General features: G+C 43.0%; 1 protein-coding gene across 4 annotated transcripts in view; it reads left to right on the forward strand.

The window, feature by feature from the left end:
- The first annotated feature begins 6,691 nt into the window (after positions 1-6,691).
- The window catches only part of LOC144756375 (histo-blood group ABO system transferase-like), a 649,857-nt gene continuing 639,956 nt past the window's right edge, over positions 6,692-16,592 (forward strand). The window contains exon 1 of one of the 4 annotated variants that reach the window (XM_078646147.1): positions 6,692-6,937. In XM_078646147.1, the coding sequence (XP_078502273.1) occupies positions 6,919-6,937 (19 nt within the window). In that variant the 5' untranslated portion in view covers positions 6,692-6,918. The remainder of the gene's footprint in view (positions 6,938-16,592) is intronic. The other 3 variants (XM_078646148.1, XM_078646149.1, XM_078646146.1) reach the window with 3 other exon arrangements.

Here is a 16,592-nt window from a genome sequence, read left to right on the forward strand (position 1 = left end):
TTGGGTCTCTGTAGGAGTAGAGCTGGTTGAGAGACTGAAGGTTCAAGCCAGGCTCGAGCCAGGTGCCTCGCTCTAGCCTTCTTTAAGGTCCTCTTAGAGCAGATCTCTTCAATCTGTGGGGCGCGCCCCCCTCGGGGGGAGCGACACCATCCCAGGGGGGGCGCGCACTCCTCTCCAAACTTACCTTCGTTTGGAGAACTCTGGTATGGCTGGAGGGCGGTGCGAGGCGAAATCGATGGGGCACTCCGTGCCCGTTCTTTTGTCTGGGTAATTCTCGCCAGGAGGGGGTTAATTCACGGAGTTGACAGCTTCAGCTGCAGTGGGAGGCAAGGAGTCTCCTCTGCTAAAAACGAAAGCAAACAAACAGACACGCTTTCGGTTTTAGCAGAGGAGACCCCTTGCCTCCCACTGCAGCTGAAGCTGTCAACTCCGTGAAAGAGCCAGCTCTGTTCTAGAGTCTTGCCCTCATGACCTTGAGTAATTTTTAAACACAAGGTTGTAAATAGCGTTTTTTTTATCATTCATATTTAATGTGTATTACAGACATTTTGCAGACAAAATGTGTTATACAAGGAAGCCATAGTTGCTGCTTTTTGTTGGGATATAAAAGGTATACAGGGGAGAATGCAAAGGATACCCTGAGGATACTTTGAGCATGATTTTCATGAGTTGCCATTATTTGTTTTGAGATACAAGTATACATTGCATATTTTCATGAATTTGAATATTACACATATCTTGTTGTAGATACGTTACCTGAATCATCCCTGAGGATTTTGAACTTTGAACTCTTGTACATAGAAAATTCAACCATACCCCTGAGGAAGGGTCAGGAGGGACCCGAAATGCATTGGGTTATTTTGTGAATTTTGTTTTATTGTTTCATAAATTGCTATTGATTTAACATATATGTACAACAGTTTGGTTGATGCATGTACGATTTTCATGGTAGTCATGAATTACTGAAGCATTTCTAATATTATGTTGGAGAGTTAAAACACCGGAACAATTTATGTTTAAACAAATAAAAAAAGATATTTTTGAAAATTATAGTTAAAATTGATTGAGGTATAATTACCTTAGAGCTGTGCGCTGCATAGTCCCCGGTTTCCGAGGACTCATTTCAGACATAGTACCCAGGGGGGGTGGTACCCTCTCCCTATGCACCGCACGCACACAAATTCATCACAATACTTCACATATTGAGATTACATAGATTCACTTAAGGTGTGCAGACCCACCCACATCATTTCCAACTCCGTGAAAGAGCCAGCTCTGTTCTAGAGTCTTGCCCTCATGACCTTGAGTAATTTTTAAACACAAGGTTGTAAATAGCGTTTTTTTATCATTCATATTTAATGTGTATTACAGACATTTTGCAGACAAAATGTGTTATACAAGGAAGCCATAGTTGCTGCTTTTTCATTTTATGCAACTAACATCCATTGACAAAGCCTATTTTCATGGATTGTTGTAGGTCTAATGTTACTGGATGCAATGATAGAAACTGCAAATTACCAGTCGCTGCACATTATGCTCAGTACATATTTTTAGCTTCAGTGTTTTAAGACACGCCCTTAATTACATCAGACAGGCCCCTTGGAGAGACCCCCAGTTTTTTCATCCCACTTAAAGCCCTGGCAACAACACCATCTCACAGTCAGCTGAGGTCCTGACACTGTGCATCATGCATGACTCATTACTTCCAAGTTATCAGATGCTTATGTACAGGGGCATAGTGAACCCTTGCTTTAGAAAATACAGCAGGGGCTAAGTTCTTGATAGGCCTCTTCTGTCTGAAACTCTACAGACAAAGGTTTAGCTCAAAATTAATGTGAAAAGGGGGGTGAGTGAATAAGTGAAGGAATGGGTGAATAGCTGGATGGATTAGTGAAAGTATGAATGGATGAGAGAAGGGGTGAATGGAAGGATGAGGGAAAAGATGGATAGATGAGTGAATGAGTAGAAGGATGGATGAGAGAAAGGGTAATAAATAGATGTATGGGTGGAATGGTGGATGTATGGGTAGAATGGTGGGTGGAATGGTGGATGTATGGGTGAAATGATGGATGTATGGGTAAAAGGGTGGATGGATGAGTGAAAGGATGGATAGATGAGTGAAAGGGTGGATGGATAATGAGTGAAAGGATGGATGGATGGATGCATGAGTGGAATTATGGATGAGAGTAAATAGATGTATGTATGGGTGGAAGGGTAGATGGATGGGTAAAAGGGTGGATGGATCAGTAAAATGGTGGATGGATCAATGAAAGGGTGGATGATGGACGAGTCAATGGGTGGATGGATGAGAGAAATGGTGGATGGAGAAATGATGGATGGATTGATGTATTGATAAGTGAAAGGGTGAATGAATGAATAGATTGATGGATGAGTGAAAGGGTGGATGTAAGGATGGATGAGTGAGTGAGGAGGGTAGATGGACAAAAGGATGGATAGAAGAGTGAAAGGGTGGATGAGTGGTCAATGGATGGATTCATGAGTGGATGAGTAAATGGATGAGTGGGTGGATGGGTGAAGGGTGGATAGAAGAATGGGTGGCTAAGTGAAAGGGGAATGGAGAGAGAAAGGAAGGATGGATAGATGGATGAGTGAAAACATGGATGAACGATTGGCAGAATGGATGGGCAAATGTGTGCATGGATGAGTGAAAAGAAGAACATAAAGATGGATGAGTCAAAGAATGCATACATGAGTGAAAGGGAGGGTGGAGAGCAGGAAGAAAGGATGGATGGATGAGTGAAAGGTTGAATGGGTGGACGGATGAGTGACTGGGTGGATGGATGAGTAAGTGAAAGGATGGCTGGATGGGTGAAAGGGTAAGTGGTTGGATGGATGGATGGGTGGAAGAGTGGATGGATGAGCGAAAGGATGGATTGGGTGAAAGGATGGATGAATGATGGATGGATGAGTGAAAGGGTGGTTGGAGGGATGGATGAGTGAAATGATGGAAGGATAGATGATGGATAGGTTTGCAAACGGTTGAAAAGGTTTGGATATGGATGGGACACAGATGGAAGGACAGAATGAATGGTGAAAGATTTAATAGATGACAAAATGTACATGATAAATGGGGAGGGTTGTGATGACTTACTTTGCTTTCTTGGTGCCATAAGAGCTGTAGTTCAGAGTGGGAGGTATTTAAATGGTCTGGTTACTCCCTTGCCTATGTGTTACTATTCAGTATTCTATGTGTGCTCATGTGTGGGATCTATACATCATGCAGATGACATTTTGCGTGACATCCAACTGCTACTTGAATGCAAAGCCCCCATAAGCAAAGTCAGGTTCCATATTTTAAGTTCCACTTAATGAAACACCCATAATGTGTTCCCTATAGTGGGTTCATCACAGCAATCCTCCCTTTAGTTCACTTATGCATGGTGCTGTACATCTTACAATGTATTTATTTATTTAATAAGGAGTTTGTGAGATTGGATTCTCAGCACTTGTGGTAATAAAGACTAAGTACCGTTCAAGACTGGATGTGGAGCACAACCTGAGGATGGCAGTAGCAAAATCCACCCACAGATTGAGAGTCTAAATGTGACTAAACACCGGCACACCCGTTACATTCATGTTGCTGGTGTTATTACAAATCTATGTCCTGTGAAAAACAAAGCATCCTAGTAAAAAGAATTTGCGCGCATTTTATCTTGGAAAATTATGTTTTGAGCTGTGTAATACGCCTCTGTCATTTCACCACACCCACTCACAAACTTGAAGTTTACTAAACACTCTTATTGCGTTGAACATTATTTGCCGGATATGGCCCGTAATATGCGCGTGGCAGTCGATCATGTAATGTACCAGATTCCAGAAATTTCTGTCAGGTGGTGGGGGGGCCCAACATCTAAAAAAATTCAGCTGTGGGGGCTCAACCTAAAAGAGTTTGAAGACCTCTGTCTTGGACCCTTACACCAAAAACACGCCAAGCTCGCATGAGACTTCTCTCCGCCACCCACACTCTCACCTCATGCAGCAAGAATTAAAAACAAAGCATTACCCTGTGATGTGAAACAGGAGAAAGTAATAGCCATCTGTGGCCGAAATTCACAATGGGAAAGCTGAAATAAAGACCTATCCCGGCTTCCCCGCTTGATCAAATGGTGTGATCCCAGGCAATATTAAATTTCACCACACACCTCCTTTAATTTCATTATTACACATGACAGCACCTTGAAATATGTGAGCTCGGATGTGAACGGTACAAAAACATCTTGCATTTGATTGCAAAGACTATAAAGTTCCTACAGCTGTACCAAGAAACTAGGCCACATTTAGGATGCAAATGACAACGGTCTTGCCTCTTAGGCCCAGATGCATGAAGCTAAAAACCGCTCGCAAAGAATCTGCCCCTTTGCGACTGGTATTTTGCATTTGGGATGCATCATCCCAAATGCAAAAATCACAAATTGAGAATTCGCTAAATTGCGATTACTTGCATTTAAGGAATCTCAAATTGAGATTCCTTAAATGCAATGCATTAAAGTTTAAAAAATAGCGATTTCGCTAATAGGGCAAGCAAATTACCATGAAGTACAACTTCATGGTAATTTGCAAAAACTTTGAAATTGCACTAAAGTGCATTTTTCAAAGTTTCATGTTGCACACACACATGCCCTAAGGGCATGTGTGTGCGCAACATTAGTGCACAGATCAATTTCAGGGGTGCAACAGGGTGTCCTTTGGACACCCCTGCACCCTTGATATCGCAATCGCAATTTGCGATTCGTTGATTGTGATTCGCAAATTGAAAATTCTTCCCATTCATTCCTATGGGCCTAAATGGCGAATCGCAATTAAGGAATTTTAAGAAATCGCTATTTTTAAAGTGATTTCTTCTTGCATACCATTTTGCTATTCCTTATTAGCGATTCCTTATTTTTCGCTAATAAGGAATCGCAAAACGGATGCTTGATGCATCTGGGGGTTAGTTCACTAATAGCATCGCCCTCAGGGTGGAGGGGGCATGAATGTTTTTTTAGTTCATGATAAAAACTATCACTGGAATAAATACTCCTCACTGCAGTGATATCATCTGCATTTTAAAGAATTGCACTATTGTTAATTTTGGACGACTTTATCATATACTTTGCGTGATGTTTTGTTGCACAATTTTAATGTCAAACATGTTCTATGCTTGGCTCGTGCGGTGCACGTGCTCTTAGACCCAAATCAAACCCTTGATTCGGCTCAGATCAGCTCTCCCTGTTAATTTGCTGGCTCGCACACCTGTATACAAAAAGCTCCTACTTCAAAATACATGTGTTGTCATGTTTTGCCTTTGCATTTAGATAGCACTCAACATTTCGTTTGTCAGGATGCTATATATATTACTTACATTGCACTGCACTTTAGAATGAATTTCGCGCCACTAACAACACAGAATAAACGAATGCAAGCATTTATGTTGCGAAAGTCATGCATAATTCTAGTTTCCTGCAGGTTTTCATCCTAATGGAAAATCTTTGCGGCATATCACTGCCTCAGTCTAGATTGCCCTGTGATTTTATTTTTATTTTATTTTATGCATTTTTATAACGTGCGGACTTTACCCGAAGGTGTCAGAGCACTGTACAATAGAACCAGTTACGTTACATGAGAGAACTGTTGCAGGAATAGAACAAACAAAAATAGCATGAACAGAGTGTACAAGCAAAAGTAAGAATAAATATGACAAATTTTACAATGACTAAAGCACTTCCTGGCGAACAATAGCAGGCCATAGAATCAAAACACCGCAGGCAAAAGGAACACAATATCAAACGCAGCAAGCTCAGGATGTAGAAGCAAAAATATAAACATATGTGATAAATTTACAATGACTAAAGAACTTCCTGGCAGGGTGCCCCCGTTGTGTTGTTTATATGGGGTTGGGGGGGGGGGGGCAGGGTCTGAGAACAGCCGCTTTTGTCCCTACTGCTGTTTTCTCACCTCCTGTTCAGCCCAATGGGTGTTGGCCCCTGCCTAAGAGAGAGGCTTCAGAGGAAAGTGGTGAATGGTAGAATGAGGACAATCAAGGCGCCAAAAACCTTAGTAATGTTTAATTCGCAGCATCGCATTTTCGGACTAGAAACATTTTCACTCCCTTCCCTTTTATTTCACCCACTCGAGCTCTTTCTCGTCCCTGTGATTTTCTGTTACTATTTTTAGTCTTTCGCTTCCCCCTTCTTTCACCCTTTTGCGTTTTCTGTCTCTTGTTCTACGTCATAGTCTGATAAGGGAAAAATAAGAGAACAGGTCCCCAAATCTGAGCGCCTGGGGAACCTCACTTTAAACACCGGCTCAAATTAGGTCCTGATGACAAGGCACAACGAGAAACTCACACTGCCTTCCTCCTCAACCCCAGAGGTCTCGCATTCGTGCCCCCCTCACCACCCACAACGGAAACTCACCCGGTGACTGAGTTCAGAGCATTTACGAGAGTCAACTCTGCGTGAAAGAAATGCAGAAAAAAACAGCTTGAAAAAAGTAAATATTCTTAGGAAATGCAAGATAAGATAACACGTGAAATGCAGCAGGGATTGCATCAGACAGGATTATTTTTCCGCAATAAAGTTTACGACTACAGAGCCCGACTTGTAAGTCGACTTTTAATCACGTGGTCTGAGACCCAGCGTCCCCCCTCCCTCCCCGTGTGTATCAGTGGAGGGGCAAGTGCACCGAAAGCGCAGACGCACCGTGTCCTCACACCAGCTGGACGGACTCCCCGCCTGGAGGCGGTGCCCCTCCCTCCCTGGGCAGGTCCCTGGGCACAGGTAACGGTGCTCCGCCCTTACAGACAGCTGTGATGTCAGCCAATGAGAAGAGGGGCCCCCTCCCCCTCCCTGGTGCCTGTACGACCTGCCGAGCCCACTCCAAGCACTGGAGCTGAGCCTCGGACCCGCGCCCGCCGCCATGCGTGCTGCACTCACCTGTAAGTACCAGCCGCCCCTGAGGGGTTAATCCTATATAATACTCTTGATCCCGCCATGTGTATGTGCAGGGATGTTTTCGTGAGGCATTCGCATCCCTTTAGGATGGTCCATGGTTTTAACGACACCTTCTGTGGCCAAAAGAGTCAGAGGTGTAATACTGGCAGCGGAATCCGCCGTTCATCCTTCCGAGGACGACAATAAGTACCGATAACTGGAGTAACATGAAGCCCTGTTCAATCAATAAAACGACGGATTTGTAAAGCGCTACTCATCACCCGTGAGTATCCAGGCGCTGTGTTACCGAAAATGATGCGAAACAAAACGTGCAGCCATCCCCACCTGGTGCATAAATTGCCACTTTAAGGACTGCTGTGGAGGTCAGAGCTCCCGTCGCAAGCTTCGATGAAAGGAGTGCCGCTGGTGACACTTATTTTATCCAGCGGAAGGCTGGGTGGTCTCCCCCACTCTTGGGAGCCCCTTTGGGGGAGGCTGGAGATGGCACAGCTGCCCCTGGGCACAGACCGCTTCGGATCTCGTGGGTGAGCAGCGGGGCTCACACGGCTCCTGGTGAAAGGAGGTGTGAAGCGCTGTTCACCACTGCAGCTCACAAGCACTCCCGGTTCGACCCCCCCCAGGTTGCTGCCTGTGACGTCACGTACACTGATTGCCCCCAAGTTATGTGAAGAGCCCCCATATCGCTCAGATAATTACTGTTATTTGCTTTAATTTGGTCCCCCAAACTTCTGGGGGAGTGGGAGGAGGGCTGGATGCCCCCCCCCCCCCCGCGCCGCAGGGAGCCTCGTCACCCCCGTGTTTCCCGCTGCGAGCAATGCATCCTTCGCGTCTGTTGCTAAAACTGAATGACAGAAATGTTATAAAGTCAGAAACTTTTTACAAAGCTGGGCATGACCCAGCCCCCTGGCTTTAAAGGACCCCCTGGGAAGGTGGTCGCTCTCTGTCTCTCTCCAGTCCCCGCTCTCTTTCTTCGTCACCTCTTATTTTTCTTTCTTTCTTTTTCTCTCCCTCTCAACCTCTCCCCCTCTCCAATGTAATCTTAGGGATTTTTGGGGGCCCGGCAGGGCATAGATCAGCGGATGTTGTGTGCGTAAGATTCTGCGAGTTTAACAACCTTTGTTTCACCTTTGTTTATTGAGTTTATATACACATACATATATTTACATATATATATGTCTAGACGTTGGGGACTCTATGGTCCAGTAGAAGGCTAATGGTAGCCGAAACGCGTAGGCTGTCCTCACTTTTGCACAATGGTGTTTAAATAAACGAAATTTCGAAACTTACCCTGCTGTGGTGCTGTGACTTTCGCTGAAGAACGGAGGAGGCGAGGGAATCCAAGGAATTTACATATATATATATATATATATATAGATGTAGTGAACAAGGCGGACGTGTCCGCCGAAACTCGTCTGGTCGTTTTCTTGCAATAAATTACCTTTGATCAAGAAACCCACGGAGTCGGTGCCTGTTTGCTTTGGAACAGATGAATCGGGATTGGATCCATATATATATATATATATATATGATCGCTCCTTTTGCACCTTTACCAGCAACGGGGCACTCCTGGGTGGGCCAGCCGGGAAAGATGTGCCGTTCTTCTTTCCCGGCTGGGAGAGGTTTTTTTTGGAGCTGCATATATAAATATATATATATATTCTTTACTATTGTCTTTTATACTATACACCTTTTTCTGGATCAAACGGAAAATTGTGATATATTCAATTAACTTGAAATGTTGCTCTTTGGACTTTACATTTATTTGTATTCCCAGATTTACAAATGTGTACATACCGTTTATTAATCCTTATATTTTAATATTTTATAAAGTATCAATATGACGTTTGTATGTTACGGTTTTAATTAACTGTATAATAAATTAATTTATATATAAATATATATATCAGACAGAAACATATATCAAATTGTCGTGTATGGATTACTTATCTGATCCATATATTCCGTTCTTTTATTGTATCAACCAAAAACATGGACTGTCTGACAATCGGGTGAGTTGTACATGCTTTGTTTTTTAAAAAAAAAAGTTATCTTGAATAAGCTTTAATGACTGGTGTACACAATAGTATTGCCACCCAATGTCAACTGTGTGCACGAGTCAGACATGACATCATAGCAAGGGTTTTACATATGTATATTCCATGGTAGCCAACTTTACATCTACGTAACCGGCTAGTCAAAGACACCAACGCCCCCCCCCCCTCCCCATGTCAGGGTGGCGTTCTTCAGATGTGGCGCACTCGCTATATATACATGGGGTCACACCCTATCGTCTACCCCTGACTTGTCATGGTTGGGAACCATTTTTAGCCGTTTTTCGGGTCAGGTGGCTTAGTGGACAATGTGTCTATTGTAGGGGGGCCTGTGCTCGACCTCATGTCGCAAGGTTCACACCCCGGGGGTTCCACTCAGCCTTTAATCCTTCTGAGGTCGATAACACGAGTGCCGTTGGGTAATAATAAACATCTCCTATTCAGTGCCACGAGACACCCAACAGGGGCTTGACACATACAGGTTATGTTATTTCCTCGGTTACTCCCCATTCCCTTCATACTTTTATATTTTTCTGCACAATACTAGCTTTAATTAGTACACAATGTGTAATACAATTCAAAATTGTTTCCAACAGGGGTCCCAGACGTGTTGCTCAGGGCCCCGAAAATCCTTAACACAAAGTACAATCAATTTACCGGAACACAGCTCCAGCGATGCGAACCCCAAAACCCTGTAAACATCATTGTTTGTGACTTCCCCCCAAAACCCGACCGGGAGCTCAGCTTGGGAGACGGCGGCTGCGCTGCTGCTTTTATGAATGACTTGTGCGCGTGCGTGGGCATCTGTGCCAACAAATTAATATCCACTTGCTTGGCGGTCCTACAACCGCCTTACCTAAGGATTAAAAACACACCTTAGAAAGAGGAGAGAACATTTATACGTGTTGAAGAAAAGGTAAAATATGTAATATTTTAACCCGAATTCATATTATGGCAAGTGGTAGGAATTAAACATGCACATTTTTACACCTTGTATTCTTCAATCCATATTTCCGCTTGATTTAAATTGTTTTAATTACTATGTAGTGAAGCAGCCGTTGGTGTCGGGGCCCTCCTCCACTTTCTGAAATATCTAACTCACGGTACATATTTGTGAATCAGCGTGCACTGTCTGCAAAATCAGCTCGAGTCACTTCAAATCGACCCAAAATGTATTGTATCACTTTCAGCTGTGGCCTGAATCTTTATAAATAAAAGAGCACTATTGGCATAATCAATAGGGCTAACCTTGGCCAGCGGAGGCAGTGTTACTTAAAAAAACAATACTTTTTTTAGCAAGCATATGCACAAAAATACAAAGAAGAAAAAAATAAATGAAAAATAAAAAGGAAAAAAAAACATACGAACTCCTACGTGTGGCCGTATTGTAATTATTAAAGAATGGAATAGAATTTCAATAGAACAGCAAGGGTGCTTCCTAGCAGGTAGGATATAAACTCTTAAATTTACACGCGCATCGTTGCAAAATGACTCTTATTGGCACAAAACTGTCGTTCGCATGTTATTTACATCGGCCAAGGAACGCCATGTTCCATGGGCCCGCCCACTTCAGTTATTGGCTTTCTTGCTTTGTCAGTGACGTCATTTCTTCTTCCTGGTCACAGGTGGTCCCATACCTTTTTCTTTGCCATGCTCTTTTTTCGTTCCATTCCTTATCCTTTTTTGTCACCTTTGTATGTTTAAACTGCTTTCTGATTACTATATGAATTTTTGATTGGTTTTATTGTCCCTTTTTAATACTATTGCATTTAAGACGCTTTTATTCTTTTATTATCTCGTGAAAATATTGTCTCTTTTTTGTATTATGAAAAAAGCACATACGCACTGGAGGTTGTAAATACATTCTTTTTTATTGTGGATCAAAACGGTTTTTAAAGTGTACTATGCTTTTATGAGTTTTTATCTCGAATAAAGCAAATTTGACTGACTGACTGGCTTTCTGATTACAAGTTAACTAGACCTTTGCATTTGCACAAATAAAAATCATAGTTTGGTGTGATGTGCATTAAAACTAAAGTGTTTCTTTGCCTGTTCCAAGTAACCTGCCTACTGGGAAGCACCCATACTGTACTCTTAAATGTATTTGTGATGTTTATTATTTTACATTTTTTATTTGTAAACAAATATTTCCCAGCACAAGACTGCCACGGTTAGATGGTAATATGCTTTCTTTTCCCTTTTAATTTTTTTATGGCAAATGCTTCAAATGAAAATAAATGCAATCATCTCACCAGTTGGCCACGGCGAGACCTATTGGCTCTGATAAATAAATACTGGTGTGTATTTCTGTTTTTTATACAACACCGCCGACAGCTCATGTAGAGAGCCTCCTCCTCCTCTTGAATTTTCCAAGAAGCCGAAGGTCTGGCTTTTTAAAGAACTCTTTGCCTTAGTTCAGCTAAACACACACCTGCTCAGCGCCAGGAGGCACTCAGGTGTGATACCGCGCTATAAAAATACAGGTAACATACGGTACTCTGGAACGTGGACAGGTGCAGGTGCGTATGACAGGGCCAATGAAAGAAGCTTATTCCTGAGGTAGTGACGCGCCACTAGTGAATCCCAGTAGTAAGCCAGGATTACTACAAGATTTTCAAAAGAACAAGGGAACCCAAAAGGTAGATAAGGACCTTGGGTGACAGTTTTATATTAGAACAATGGTCCTTAAACAAAACAAAGTGGATAGGATACATATAGACTAGAATCAGTGCTATATTGCGAGAGTCCAACCGGACATTCAATTTAATGAATTAATAAAGTCAAAAACACAAATAATAGCTCATCAATATAGTGGGACTCAGTCCTGCATCCTACACGAACACTTGACATTTAGACAAAAACATTTCAGGCAAGACAAAAGTAGCTTGTGGAAATTTAAGAATAATTAAAGCAAGCTTAGAAAAAACTGTAAATGCACTTCTTTTATCTCATTGGATTAATGTGCAAACTGTTTACATTAGTCGAGACGTTTTGATCCTTTTAGACCAATAGTGGGATCTTCATCAGGATAGTTAAGTTACAAGCCTGGATTATCAAAGTGCCTTGGATTTTCGTGTGGAAACACATGAAGCACATGGTGCCTCGGAACGAGCTGAAAAAGCCGCACAATGGACGGATCTTAACAATAACTGGCGAGGACCTGCTGGCGTTTAGGATAAGTAATGTGTTAGCTGACGGCAAGGTGGCGATGCACGTTGTGGCGTTGGCTCCAGGCTGAAGAGCTGGGATAGTATCTTATTTGTGTTTTTGACTTCATTGATTCATTAAATTGAATGCCCAGCTGGACAATTGCAATATAGTACTGATTCTAGTCTATATTTATCCTATCCACTTTGTTTTGTTTAAGGACCATTGTTCTAATATGAAAAAGGATTACTACAAGGGTGAGTCACACCTACTCACAGCAAACTCTGTACTTTTCAACATAAGCCTACAGGGCGCACTCAAAACCCTCGGGCACTTGCTATAAATGTTTCTCTGTGCCAGGAAGGCTGGGCCCTTTTAGGAGACAGGGCTCGGTGCCACGCACAGCCTCGGGCACTTTAACTCACACTTTCTACCTTCCCAGACACAAAAACACAAACTTCGAAAGGTGCCAACAGGTCCCTGGGCGGGTTCCAAGACTCAGCTGCTCAGAAACCCGGTGGCTGCTCAAACCTTAGATCAACACTCAGCCCTGACTATTTCTTCCACACACTACACCCTCAAGCAGCACGTGCAAACTAATGCATCATCATTGTAAAGCCAGAGTACCTGTTTCAATGAAAGTTCATCCGCCAGAAGGGCGCACAACTCACCCAGTTGTGTCCACACTTAGACATGCATGGAGCTCCAGTGTTCACTATGGCACAAGGGTTGTTCACAATGCTCGCACCTCTATGGTCGCACAATCTAGCTCCAATTATTACAAAACACCAGCTTTGCTTGTTGCAAAGGTGCCAAGTTGGTTATGTATAATCACCAACATGTAATAAATATTTGAATCACATTGATCATTATTCTTTGAGGACCATTACATGTATTAATTTGATTAAGAAAGAAACAATACTGTACATAAATTATGAAATGAACAAACAACAGCCCACACGTGTTTAACGACAGTCGTCACTTTCTCAAAGCAGCTAGCAGCCACGGTTGGTGGTAGGTGTAACTGCAGGGCGGTGACGTAGGGAGGGGGAGGGGCAGGATGGGGGGTTGTAATGTATGGATTACGGACTTTAACAGGTAAGAAAACATATAAATAAATAAAACGAATTTCGTTGCGCGCACTGCATCGCATTTGGTGACCGGCCATGGCTGGCAGCTAGCCGGAAATCCAGCACTATTTAATGGCACAATGGTCAGTCATATGATCCACATAGGGTTCAAAAGGTGTCCCTGCAACAGATTATCTGCACTGTCACTAATATTTATTGATTCACGCGTTCAAATCCGATACAAACTTTTTCATTCGAAAGTTTAAGATCTGTATCCCTACATACAATAAGTCTTATATCTCCAGGAGCAAATGTCCCTCATCTAGGAACAAACACCTTGGGGATATTGTCAATGAAGTGGCGGTGAGAGGTGTTAGCCCCTTGGCTTAACGCCTCTCACCGCCACTACGTAAATGCGAGGCTGCACCCTATTCTCAAGAATGTGGTGCAGCCTGGCGTTTCCCCCCTGCGATGGCGCTAAGTTTCACGACTTAGCGCCAATGCAGGCACCCTTGCACAAGATTGCAAGGGTGTCTGTGTACAGGGGACGGTTATTCATGTACAGGAAGGTGCCTCTTCCTGCACATGCAACTAAACAACCAGAAAGCCAGTACTGCAATCTCTATTTATGTGAAATTACCTGCGCGCAAAGAATTAAACTAAGTGCGGGACTATGTGGTAAATAAATAAATAATACCCTATTTTTGACTAGACTTATAACATAACAGATAGCTCAATAAAATAAGAGTCAAGATTCGAGGTAGTAGGAGTTTCTGCAGGTTTATTACAGCATAAGGGCAGGATCAGGACAACCTGCATGGGAATAGGACAATAAGCCCCGGCAGCTGCCGGGGCTGGGTCTGGGATGAGCGCGCTAACATTCAATAACAAAACATTGACTTATATACATAGCGCAAACACATAGCATTACATTGCAGTAGGCGTAGCAGTGGGTGGAGCAGAAGGCGTGACGCGTAGCAGTCGCGAGAGATAACAGTAAAAGTAGGTGTAACTGGGCGTATACATAGACATGTGGTGCAAACGTAACAGAATATGTCATGAATGGGCGGAAACTTTGGAGGGGGCTACCTAAGGAGCCGGGACCTCTAACCTAATGGTGCGCGAAAACTGGCAATGACGTGTTACTAGGAGAAGCTGGGGGCTATGAACTCTGTGCTAGGAGCAGAGACTAGAGTCTGAAGGGTCGGAGCGACATGTACCTAAACCCTATCTGGTATCTGATGTTTAGGGAACATGTTGATATAAACTAGAAGTCATGAGGGGAAAAGCTAACTTGATTCTAAGACTGGACCATGCATTATTCTACATGTAGTGCGTGATGAAGAATATTAAATGACCATTAAATACAGTATTTCTCTAACATGGAGACGAGAAGGCTAGACAATGACGGAAACTATTGATACAGTTCAGTAGCTTAGGAATGCAGAAGGGGGAGGACTGAACTGATAACTGGAACTATAACATACTTTTGGCAGACTCAGAGGCAGAGCCAAGCTGCACCGGGCACTGCGAGGCAGGAAGTAAGTGAAGGGTCGAGGATACAGGTGGGGGCTGTATCGCTCCTTAGCGAGGCTTTCAGGAGACAGGAGCTGAATCTGTGGTCTGGGCCCTTTTGAGGCCTAGAAACGGGGATTTTATAATGGAATAACGTGCACACTAAGAAACGTGGCAACATTACTTTACATAGGCCTGATATTCGTAGTATTCACGAAGACTGGAAAATAGCATACTAGAGGTGGACACAACTGGAATTGCGTCATTAATCAGGCATGGGGAATAACATATGCATATTGGTCATGCACACATAACATATGATGGATGAAGCGTAGGGACACAGAACATGGCAAAATTTACTTTTCCACATTCCCTCCTTGTCACTACGTTTCCATCAGGAAACATCAATTTTCATGATACCGTCTATCATTTCATACAGTACCATTTGCTCGTCTCGAATTGTCTTGGAACGGGATTTAGAACGGGGCTTGGGACTAGGAATACAAGAGGTAGCACACATGCTGCAAATCGCAGGGCCACATTGTATACAGAGGCAGCAGCTAAATATAATCGCTACTGCAATACCTAGAAAGGACAGGACTTTCCATCCCCATGCGGAAATTATATTCCAGAACCAACCGGACCATGTCCAGGTGCCTGGATCTTGGTGTAACAGATGGGCAATTTTATGGAGTCTGGTTATAGCTGAATAAACAGACGGCGCGTTATTTGGAATGAAAATGCAGCAACTAGATCCGATGACTCTACAGGCCCCGCCCCTATCGGCCAGTATGACGTCAAGGACGAGACGATTTTGCAAAACAACAAATCTCATAGCAGATTGTTCTTCGGTTAGGTTACCTAGAGCAGAGGCAGTCTCATTAACTACAGCTTCAAGGGTTCTTGTTAACCTACGGATCAGTTTACTATTCTGGACAGGTCCTACAAAGAAGAAGAAACCTTTATTGAAATCTGTATACTGTTCTAGAGTAGTTTCAGTATAATCGACAATTGGGGACTCCCTTCTATGTCTAATGTGTACTAGATGTGTGTTTCTGTGATAATCAGATGGGGCTAGGAAAACAGGTGGCAGTAGGAAGGCAATGTAACAGGTTCCCTCCCAATCGAGGGGCAGACGGACATATGCGGTTTGACCACAAATAAAATAAGAATGACGTGAAGCTTTGAAAATAGATTTCCCACTGTCACTATATCTGACAACAGTAGTACATTCACTATGACCTATGTGTACAGAACCATAACTACGGACACATAATTCGCCTTTGACAGGTAGTACTGAAATAGCAGGTAAGTCTGGAGTAGTATCAGACTGAACATTCAGGACCATGAAATTCGACGAATAATTACCTAAATTATATACTTCATTTTCTAGATCTAAACCTGTTCTGTGGGGGAGACCTTGCTTGTCTGGAAAACATGTACTGTTAAGAAAAGACATATCTGTTGAGGATGACGTTAACGTGGACCATGCTCCACACGAACCATTGTGTGAGAATGGATAAGGAAAAAGTGGCAGAACTCCCTTCGGTGTCTGGAAAGGGGGGAGTCGACCACACACCCAACAATTAGTGGCATTGCTGGTCTGGTGTGAATAATGTAACATACGGATAAATGTGTTGTTGCGCATAGCGAGGCGGTAAGAATATTCGTGAGGAGGCAGATCACTAAACGTGTGCTCTACTGTAGCATTAGCAGACATATTTACATGAGGAACTGGTAAATACAGAAAAAATGCGTAGCTGGTGCAGGAAATCATTATGCTGAGAAATAATATGAAACTCAGAAAAACGATACATTGAAGTGAACTTCGACTGACTCTCTCACTATGGGGGTCT

This window comes from Lissotriton helveticus, chromosome 5_1, assembly GCF_964261635.1.
Source record: "Lissotriton helveticus chromosome 5_1, aLisHel1.1, whole genome shotgun sequence".
In the NCBI taxonomy this organism is placed as follows: Eukaryota; Metazoa; Chordata; class Amphibia; order Caudata; family Salamandridae; genus Lissotriton; species Lissotriton helveticus.